An 11,109-nucleotide genomic window follows, 5' to 3' on the forward strand; every position below is an offset into this window, starting at 1 on the left:
AAGTTATTCATTCTTTTACCAAGTGTCTACTGGCCAGGATGACCACATCCTGATTCATATGTTGTCTCAGCATATTAAGAGCAACCCCCTTTCACTTTCAAAATGGTCCGATTTGTATTATAAATCATAGTCCTTGCATCACTGTTGGCTAAATAAATACATGTTCTCCTTTAGGCAGAACTGACCTGTGTTTCAATTTTTTTATATATTTTTGATATATCCATCTTTTGATAGATCCTCTCAAATACCTATCACCGAAACTTCTGTCCCGACACATTCCACTGCCCTTCAAACTTTGCCTTTTTTCCCCCTTTCTCCTAGAAAACATACTGCTGACTTTTTTCTTTCATCTTCCAAAAGAAATAAGCTTTTCGTCCCTTCAGCCATATTTGTTTTTTCTCTGGGTAGTGAATTTTCTCCTAGATTATACCAACTTCTTTCTTGTATTCCCTTAACCTCCCTAGTGAAATCATGGTATGTGGTGGGGAAGGATGCCCCCTTGTACTAATTATTGGTTTAAAATTCATTAACTGTGGCATGTGTAGATTCTTTACTGGTTTACTCCTTGTCCAATACTGGCATAAATAGTCACATGGTTATTTCATATAAGACTGAACAGATGGAATATGATATAGGAGAACAACTAGAGACCAAATCAGACCTGCAAATTTTATAGGCTAATTTGTGATTTTTTTTTCCACCTAAAATGCAATCAGATTGCCAATAATCTTCTATTATTTAAAACTAATGTCTACAAAGAGCAGCATCACTTCAGGGTGAAAAGAACAAAAAGATGGAACAGCTTAGGCTTTAGTTTCAGTTTTATCACTAATTATTTGTTTTACTCTAGGAGAACTTTCACTTCTTAGTTTCTGTAGACTTCAATTTCTTCATGTATACAATGAAGAGATGATAAAGTAGATAATCTGAAAAAAATTACTTATAAAATTATATTCTAAAATTGTTAAAAATTAAATTAGTTGGTGCTTGTTAATTATAAGCTTCAAAACTTGGGAATAGTACACATGCACACACAAACATTTTATGTACCACAGGTGGTTTGGGAACAGATTAGCAATAAGCTGGGTAATATAGCTAATGTGATCAGATCTGAGTGAGGTACCACATTCTGAATGTGTTATCAGAAGAAATGAAATGAAATGAAAATATCTTGCCTTCAACAGGTCTACTATCACATCTGAATGTGATCCTTGAACTGTTTGATGGCATTTTGAAATTTGACCTGCTGCTACTACACCATTTTGTTGTCATTTTACCCTACCCCATTGGCCTGCTTATTCCTCAAGGGGAGTAGTAAGAGTTAAAAACAAGAGTAAAACAACAATATAATTAAGCATTTACTTACAAGGAGTTCCTCTGCTGGCTTCTTCCATAGTTACCCTGACATAGGGCTTACTAAAGTCGACCTCAATTTCATCAGAAAAAGGAGCTGGCTGCTGTAAGCCCTTAAGAGGAAAGTGAAGGAAAACAAAGTTAAGTTCGATGGTACAGACTGAAATACCCCAAAAATGGCAGCTTTAAAGAACAACCAGTTATTCAATATACTGGTGATTAAATTCCTCCTAAATCATGTAACAAAAGAAAAAAAAGGCATTTCAAAATGGCAAGTGAAAGTTGCAACCTTTTTTTTTTTTTTTAATTTATTTATTCGTCAGAGAAAGAGAGAGAGAGGGCTCAAGAGTGAGCACACACAGAGTGGCAGAGAGAGAGAAGCAGGCTCCCTGCTGAGCAAGGAGCCCGAAGTGGGACGCCATCCCAGGACGCCGGGACCATGACCTGAGCCAAAGGCAGCCACTCAACTGAGCACCCAGGCATCCCAAAAGTTGCAACCTTTTACCAAATGGGTAAATCAGTAAATCATGATATGAAAGATAAATGTCTTACAGGTGATTTCAGGGTAATATTGAGCGAGGTAGCTGGGAAACTAGGCACAGTCCCAACTAACTGGGTCCTAAATAACGGCTCCTCCGCTGTCTGGCAGAACACACGACCCTGTTCTATGTGATGAAACTGCCAAAGTTCTTAAGCACATTTTCAACTAGGGGACTTCAACTAGGGGACTGGCGAGGCAAATAGCTCCTGTATGCTTTATCAATTGTGATTATACATACACTGTAAGTATGTTCTAATGCTCACAACAGCCCTCTGAGGCAAGAAGTACAATAGTTCTCAATTTAAAGATGAGGAAAACAAGGTTCAAAGAAATTATATGAATTATATGCAATTACTCAGAGGCAAAGCTGAAATAAGAATGCAGGAATGCTCTTTCCTCTACAGAGGAAAGTCTTACTTAAGAGTTTTTGTTAACACTCTTAAGTATTTTATTCTATTTGTTGCTATTGTGAAGGGAATTGTTTTTCTTAACTTTATTTTTGGATGGTTCCTTGCTAGTATATAAAAATACAAATTGATTTATAAATGCAAATGTGTCTGTGTGTATAATTTCAGATGATTTTTGTATATTGATTGTGGCCCTATGACTTTGCTAAACTCAATTATTAGTTGAAGCACTTTGGTTGATTCCTTAGCATTTTCTACATATGAGATCATGTCATCTATGACTAAAGATGTTCTACTTCTTTCCAATCTGGATGCCTTTAATTTCCTTTTTATTATCCCTTATTGCCTTAGGTGGAATCTCTAGCATAATGGTGAACAGAAGTAACAAGGACAAATATCTTGGGGGTGAAGTATGCAGTCTTTTACCATTAAACATTATGTTAACTGTAGGTTTTTTTGTGGATGCCATTTATCAACTGAGGAATTGCCCTCCTTTCTGCAATTTGTTAAGAGTTTTTATCATAAATAGATGTTGGATTTTGTCACATGCTTTTTCTGCATTACTGAAACAATCAAATTCTGGTTTTGTCTTTTGTTACTTATGGTGTATTAGATTAATTGATTTTAGGAGGTCAAACCAACCTTGCATTCCAGAGTGAAATCCCCCTTGGTCATGCTATATAAATCTTTTTATATGTTCCTAGATTTGTTAATATGTTAAGGATTTTTGCATCTTAGTTCGTGAAAAAATTTTAACTATGGTTTCCTTTTTTTGTGCTTTTTTCTCCCCTGGGTTTGATGTTTGGTTTCATAAAATGGGATAGAAAGTACTCTCTATTTTCTGAAACTGTTCAGAATAGGAAACTATTTCTTCCTTAAATATTTGGAAGAATTGATCAATCTAGCAGCTGGGACTGGTCTTGTCTTTGTGGGAAGATTTTAAAAAATTAATTCAATTTTTAAAAAATTTTATTTGCCAGAGAGAGAGGGAGAGAGAGAGACAGAGGGCGCGCAAGCGAGTACACACAAGCAGGCAGAGAGGCAGGCAGAGGCACCGAGAAAAGCAGGTTCCCTGCCAAGCAAGGAGCCCGATGCGGGACTCGATCCCATGACCCGGGATCATGACCTGAGCCAAAGGCAGCGGCTCAACCCACTGAGCCACCCAGGCGTCCCTCAATTTTTTCTTTTTTAACTTGGGATAAGTCCATTCAGATTTTCTGTTTCATTTTGGGTTAGTCTTGATAATTTGTCTCTTCTTAGGAATGTCTATTTTATTTAAATTGTCAAATTTTTTTGGCATTCAGTTGTTTATAACATTCCCTTATCTGTTGGACTATAGTAATGTTTGCTTAGAATTTTAAATTCTAAATAGATTACATCATGATTGGGCTGAATCCAGGGACTGGGAAGACACTGTTTTGTTTTGTTTTCAGATAAGGATGGACTTTTTACAATTAGGTTTTAGATTTTTATTTATTTGAGACAGAGTATGAGTAGAGAGAGAGGCAGAGGGCTAGAATCCTCAAGCAAACTCCCGCCCTGGGTACAGAGCCTGACTCAGGGTTCACCATGAGATCATAACCTAAGAGAAACTAAGAGTTGGATGCTCAACTGACTGAGAAACCCAGGTGGCGTCCTTTAAGACTAGGTTTTAAAATTAAAATGCATTTCTTTTTGAGGCTCCTGGGTGGCTCAGTTGGTTGGGTGTCCAACTCTTGATTTCAGCTCAGGTCATAATCTCAGGATTGTAAGCAGGAAGCCTGCTTAAGATTCTCTCTCCTCCTCTTCCTCTGCCCCTCCCCACTGTATATTTGCTCTCTCTCTCTAAAAATAAATAAATCTTTAAAAAAAATTTTTTACATTTTATAAACATAGAATATATTTTTATCCCCAGGGGTACAGGTCTGTGAATCTCCAGGTTTATACACTTCACAGCACTCACCATAGCACATACCCCCCACAATGTACATAAATAAATATTTTTAAAAAATTTCTTTTTAGAAATCATTTCTATAATTAGCTTAGTTTAAGATATGCTAAAGCTGGGGTGCCTGGGTGGCTCAGTGGGTTAAGCCTCTGCCTTCAGCTCAGGTCATCATCTCAGGGTCCTGGGATGGAGCCCCGCATCAGGCTCTCTGCTCTGTGGGGGGCCTGCTTCCCCCTCTCTCTCTGCCTTCCTGCCTATTTGTGATCTCTCTCTCAGTGTCAAAAAAAAAAAAAAAAAGGTATGCTAAAGCTATAAAGATAAACATTCATTTTTAGGGGACATGGGTACATATGTGTGCTATCCTTTTTAAGAACATTTTTTAAAGGAGATAGAACAGACCAATGACCCAAATATACAATTTTCTGTAGTTAACACAGATTTCTCTACAGATTAAAGAAGACAATTTATCCTCTAGAAGTCAGTACTCAAAGAGTTGCTTAACAGTAGTTTGTGTTTCTAAAAGCATATGCTGGGGCACCTGGGAGGCTCAGTGGGTTAAGCCTCTGCCTTCAGCTCAGGTCATGATCCCAGAGTCCTGGGATGGAGCCTCGCATCGGGCTCTCTGCTCAGTGGGGAGCCTGCTTCTTCCTCTCTCTGCCTGTCTCTCTGCCTACTTGTGATCTCTGTCTCTCAAATAAATAAGTAAAATCTTTAAAAAAAAAAAAGCATATGCTATTCACAAAATAATACACAATTTATGATTCTATCTATATAAAGTTCAAAAACAGGCGAAGCTAATCTATAATGACTAGGAAGCCACAGGAAAAGGAGGAAATTTAGATAAAGTGGATACTGACAAGCAGGCATGTGAGAGTCTTCTGGGAAGACATACATTACTGCGTATGTGTGTATAATCTGCATATATATATATGTAAAAACATATTGAGCTGTACACTTAAGGTTTGTGCACTCTACTGTATGTAAGTTATACCTCAAGCAACAAAGGACATTTGGGCATATAAAGGAATGTAGTACTAATACACGCTACAATAGGAATCCTGAAATCTTGAAAACATTATGCTAAGTGAAAGAAGCTCGCCACAAAAGACCACTTATTATATGATTCCATTTATATATAATGTCCAGAATAAAAAAATTTACACAAAAAGTAAATTAGCGGTTATACAGGGCTTGGAGGATTAGGATGAAAGGGAGAGTGACTGCTAATGGGTACTAGGCTTCTCTCTGGGGTGACAGAAATGTTCTAAAATAGATTATATGATGGTTGTCCACTCTGAATATTCTAAAAACTATTCCTTGCACACTTTAAATGGGTATGTGCATTATAATTGTATATGAATTATATCAATAGTTTATATATATTTATATATAAAAACAGGTAAAATCTATAAAACAAATTTTAAAAAGTGTTTATTAACAATAGTACATATAGATCAAAGACAAGCTTTACTGTGTCTCTTAAAGTTATTACCAGTGGTGTACTGGAGTTGGTTGTTAAATATTCGGGAATTTTGTGGGCCAGTTATTAAATCATTGGTAATCTGATCTCAGCCACAGAAATCAGCAAATGCTACCTATCAGAGGGTTTATTCCCCTGCAGTGAGCCAGTTTACTAGGACACCACTGGTTATCTTGCATACTTAGAAAGAGACCAGTTCAGAGGTGCGTGGGTGGCTCAGTGGGTTAAAGCCTCTGCCTTCGGCTCAGGTCATGATTCCAGGGTCCTGGGATCGAGCCCCGCATCGAGCTCTCTGCTTAGCGGGGAGCCTGCTTCCTCCCCTCTCTCTCTGCCTGCCTCTCTGCCTACTTGTGATCTCTGTCAAATAAATAAAAATTTTTTTTAAAGATTTTATTTATTTATTTGACAGAGATCACAAGTAGGCAGAGAGGCAGGCAGAGAGAGAGGGGAGGAAGCAGGCTCCCCGCTAAGCAGAGAGCTCGATGCGGGACTCGATCCCAGGACCCTGAGATCATGACCTGAGCCGAAGGCAGAGGCCCAACCCACTGAGCCACCCAGGCGCCCCTAAATAAAAATTTTTTAACAACAAAAAAAAATAAAATAAAATAAAGAAAGAAAGAGACCAGTTCAGAGGTTATTATATGGAAAAGAAAATAGACTTACAGATTTTTCCATTAATGTTGCAGTGGGAGTAGAAAGGGCGGCAGACTTTATAAAGGAGGAATGGGTAGAATATGGTAAAAAGAAAAAATATTGTCACAAGAAAAAAGAGGCATTTACAATGAATTTTTGAACTGAAAATAAGACTGTAGTACCAGTAGTATAGTAGCAGGAATGGGGATATTTTTTAAAAAAGGAATTGAGATCAAAGAAAATGAGAACTGAGATAAGTCTTTGAATTTGGTGATTCAAATGACTATTAGAGACCTTCTAGAATATATTAATAAAAGAACACCAGTGCCTTTAAGAAAACTGGAAGAAAAGGAAAAAAGTAGTAATAATCTCTCATTAGATATGTGTATCTGTAAAAGGAATGAGAAAAACTGAAAGGTACCTAGAGGAGACAGATCAAGTGACTTTTTTTAAATTTAAGGACATCTGTACATATCCAAGACAGAGGAAAAGAAGCCAGAGACTGAAAATACTGGAGAAGGAAAAACAGAATAGTCTAGAGAAATGGTAGAGAATGGTTTCAAAGGAAAGCAGGGGGGAAAGCACTAGCTTTAGAAATAAGAACTTTCATCCTCTTCTAAAAGCAGAAAGGAAGGTGATAAAAGGACAATGTTAGATGTAAAGAGGAAAGACACACAAATTTATATCTGATGTCCTCAACTGGTATAGTAAGAAGGACACGAAATGTCCTTTAAAAAATAGGGAGGTTGGAATGAGACTGAAAGCTTGAGGAAGGTAGAAAATATGTGGAATAGCTATTGTGGGAAATGTACCAGAGGATCAGCAAATAACTAATAGAACTATTGAGCACTTTACTAAGCCCAGATCAAGCTAGAAACATTAATCTAGAGAAGGTCAAGTTAACAGGTCTAGGAAGAGAAACTGAAAAATCTATGATTAGGCCATTGAAAATGGAAGGGAGGCAGAAGTGGGAAGTGAAGAAAAGGCAAAAGGATCTAGACATTTCTCTAAAGAAGATATACTAATGCCCCAAAAACCCATGGAAAGATGCTCAACAATGTTAGTCATCATGGAAATGCAAATGAAAACCACAATGATACCACTTCACACCCACTAGGATGGCTATGAGCAAAAACACTGGCAATAACAGTGATGGCAAGAATGTGGAGAAACCGGAACCTTCACACATGGCTGCTGTGAATATAAACTGGTGCCCAACTCTGGAAAACAGTTCTTCAAAATGTTAAACACAGAATACCATATGATCCAGAAATTACATTCCTGGGTATATAACCAAAAGGATGAAAACAAAGATTTTATTTTATTATTATTTTTTTAAGTAGGGTCTACGCCCAACATAGGGCTTGAATTCAGGACCTCAAGATCAAAAATTGCACAGTCCTGGGAGACTGACTGGACCAGCCAGGTGCCCCTGAAAACACACACACACACACACAAACCTATATATGAATAATGTTCATGAAAGCAATATTTACAATAGCCAAAAAGTGGAAACAATCTAAATGTGCATCAACTGATGAATGGATAAACAAAATGGTATGTCTATGTGTATTATAAAAAGGAGTGCAGTATTAATACATGCTACCACCTGGATGGACCTTGAAAACAATGTTAAATATAAGAAGTCAGATAAAAAAGTCCACATTCTTTAAGATTCCATTTATATGAAATGTCCAAAATAGACAAAGACCTAGAGAAAAGTAGATTAGTGGTTGCCAGGGAATAGGCTGAGGGGTTGGGGAGGTGACTGCTAATAGATATGGGGCTTCTATTTGTGGTGATGAAAATGTTCTGGAATGAGATAGTGATGATGGTTGCATAACATTGTGAATACACTAAAAAACCCACTGAATTGCACATTTTATAATGGTTTAAACAATGAATTTTATGTTATATTAATTTAATCTCAATTTAAAAAGATACATTAAAGTATCCTATATTTCAAGGCACCTGGGTTGCTGTCAATTAAGTGTCCAACTCTTGATTTCGGCTCAGGTTATGATTTCAGGGTCCTGGGATCAAGCCCTGTGTCAGGCTCTGTGATCAGTACAGAGTTCTGCTTGGGATTCTCTTTCTCCCTCTCCCTCTGCCCCTCCCCCCACTCAAGCATACCCACATTCCTTCTTTTTCTCTCTCTAAAACAAATAAAATAAAAATCTTAAAAAAAAAAAAGTGTCCTTTTAAACTGTTTCTTCAATCTTCCCTGTATACTGTGTACATACCAAGGCAGAAAGCAAATGCAGGTATCCCTTGGGGCGCCTGGGTGGCTCAGTGGGTTAAGCCGCTGCTCAGGTCATGATCTCAGGGTCCTGGGATCGAGTCCTGCATTGGGCTCTCTGCTCAGCAGGGAGCCCGCTTCCCTCTCTCTCTCTCTGCCTGCCTCTCCATCTACTTGTGATTTCTCTCTGTCAAATAAATAAATAAAATCTTTAAAAAAAAAATTAAAAAATGCAGGTATCCCTCCTGGCTGGGGTTTCAATTCTTCCTAAGTATAGAAAATGAAACCTAAATTTCTTCAACTACAACAGATCAGCAAAATCTCTCTCTCCAGAATTGCTTCTAGTTAGAATGAATAGTATTTCTAAAAATATCTGTCTAAAAATAGCCTCTCTAGAAACTAAGCCTTATAAAAGTAGGACTAAGTATTTCTACCTTTATTCTCCTAAAACACACCTTCTTCATTTTAACCTTAATGGAATCCTACAGAATATTATTTTCAAGTCATTCAACTATCTGATCATGAAGCATAAGTGAAAGGGCATGGATTTAGAACTCGAAAAAAACCTTAGATCTAAATCCCAACTCTAGGCATGCCTGGGTGGCTCAGTAGGTTAAATGTCTGCCTTCAATTCAGGTCATGATCCCAGGGTCCTGGGACTGAGTCCCATAGCGGGCTACTTGCTCAGTGGGGGGCCTGCTGTTCCCCTTGCTTGTGGACTCTCTCTCTCTCTTTGTGACATAATAAATAAATAAAATCTTTCAAAAAAAAAATCTTAACTCCATCACTTAATAGCTGTGAAATCACAGCTTTCATTTTCTCTTAAATGGAATATAACACCTGCCCCACAAGGTGGCTACAAGGATTAAATAAAAGAGCATATGTAAAGCAACTAGCGCAATGTTTCACATATAGTGGCACTCAACAAATTTAGGTCATCATCAACGTGAGCTCATTTTCTCTCCCATTCTATGGCACACAGATTTCATTATGCCAACAAAATTAACTAAATTGTATTAATCTAAGAGATTAGATTCTAGATGCTATATCGTTTCTAATTCTATACAAATTATAACTAAAACTATTATAATGATTAATAATCATCTCCAAATTATGAATGATTTTCTGAATACAATATTGCTTTCATAGAAACTTTTTCCTGATTATGTCTACATATATTAACTCACTATTCTTCAAAATTCCACTGGAAGAGATGAGATTCTGGTGTCCTTAAGAATAAGGAATGGAGGGGTGCCTGGGTGGCTCACTGGGTTAAAGCCTCTGCCTTCAGCTTAGGTCATGATCCCCGGGTCCTAGGATAGAGTCCCGCATCGGTCTCTATGCTCAGTGGGGAGCCTGTTTCCTCCTCTGTCTCTGCCTGCCTGTCTGTCTACTTGTGATCTCTGTCAAATAAATAAATAAATAAATCTTTAAAAAAAAAAAGGAATGGCAATAAATCAGATTATGACTAGAACTTGATACTGGCTTCCCAGTACTCTACTTCCAAGGATTCTTAAATAATTTTTAGCAGAAACTTTCACAATGACACAGAGAAACATTTCCCTTTTACCCAAACATGCTGCACAAATGTTAACAGGTCTTACTGAGATCCATTTTTCCCCCCCATAATGCTATGGGAAAGGCTGTGAAGTCAAGAGGAATACTGAGAAAGAAGGCATAAGGAACAAAGCAAAAAGATTCCATGCCCTCGGGATGGGAAGGAAGGAAGGGAGGGAGGGAGGAAGAAGAAAGGAACAAACAAAAGAAAAGAAAAAAGGAGGAAGGGGAAAGGGAGGAGAGGTGAGAGAAGGAAGGAAGGAAGGAAGAAGAAAAGCAATAATTCTACAACTCCTACTGCCATTTCAGTGAAGGTAAACAATGAGTTCATGCATCTAATCACTATTTGGATGTCTCCTAGATCTTCTAAGTTGAACTTGTACTAAGTTAAAATCATCTTTCTCCTAATTCATCTTTCTATATTTCTACTTCAAGTAAGAAGCACCCCATCTATACAATCTACCTAGGACTGAAATCTAGGAGTCATCTTTAACACCTCTTATCTTTTACATCCTGATGTCCAAGGATTGTCTATTTTACCCCTTAAAAATTGTAGTTTAAGTTCTCATTATCTCCAGCCTGGATCTTTACAACCATCTCACAACTAATCTTTTGGTTTCTGTCAATCCCTGTTTCAACTAATCCTTTCCAAATCAATCAGAATGATCTTCTAACCTACAAATCTGATCACATTATCCACAGGATAAAGTTCAAAATCCTAAGCATAGCACACAAGATTCTTCATAATCAGCTTCTTGCTTACCTTATCTATTCCAGATTTTTATCCCAAACTTTATTTTTTTTAAAGATTTATTTATTTATTTGACAGACAGAGATCACAAGTAGGCAGGGAGGCAGGCAGAGAGAGAGGAAGGGAAGCAGACTCCCTGCTGGGCAGAGAGCCCGATGTGGGGCTGGATCTCAGGACCCTGAGATCATGACCTGAGCTGAAGGCAGAGGCTTAACCCACTA

The 11,109-nt window shown here is 37.7% G+C and overlaps 1 protein-coding gene across 2 annotated transcripts in view; it reads right to left on the minus strand.

Moving 5' to 3' along the window:
• The window catches only part of PCYT1A (phosphate cytidylyltransferase 1A, choline), a 46,763-nt gene that overhangs the window by 13,347 nt on the left and 22,307 nt on the right, over positions 1–11,109 (minus strand). For both annotated transcript variants that reach the window (XM_059391182.1, XM_059391183.1), the window contains exon 3: positions 1,367–1,466. In XM_059391182.1, the coding sequence (XP_059247165.1) occupies positions 1,367–1,466 (100 nt within the window). The remainder of the gene's footprint in view (positions 1–1,366; positions 1,467–11,109) is intronic.

This window comes from Mustela nigripes, chromosome 2 (genome assembly GCF_022355385.1).
Source record: "Mustela nigripes isolate SB6536 chromosome 2, MUSNIG.SB6536, whole genome shotgun sequence".
NCBI classification, from domain to species: domain Eukaryota; kingdom Metazoa; phylum Chordata; class Mammalia; order Carnivora; family Mustelidae; genus Mustela; species Mustela nigripes.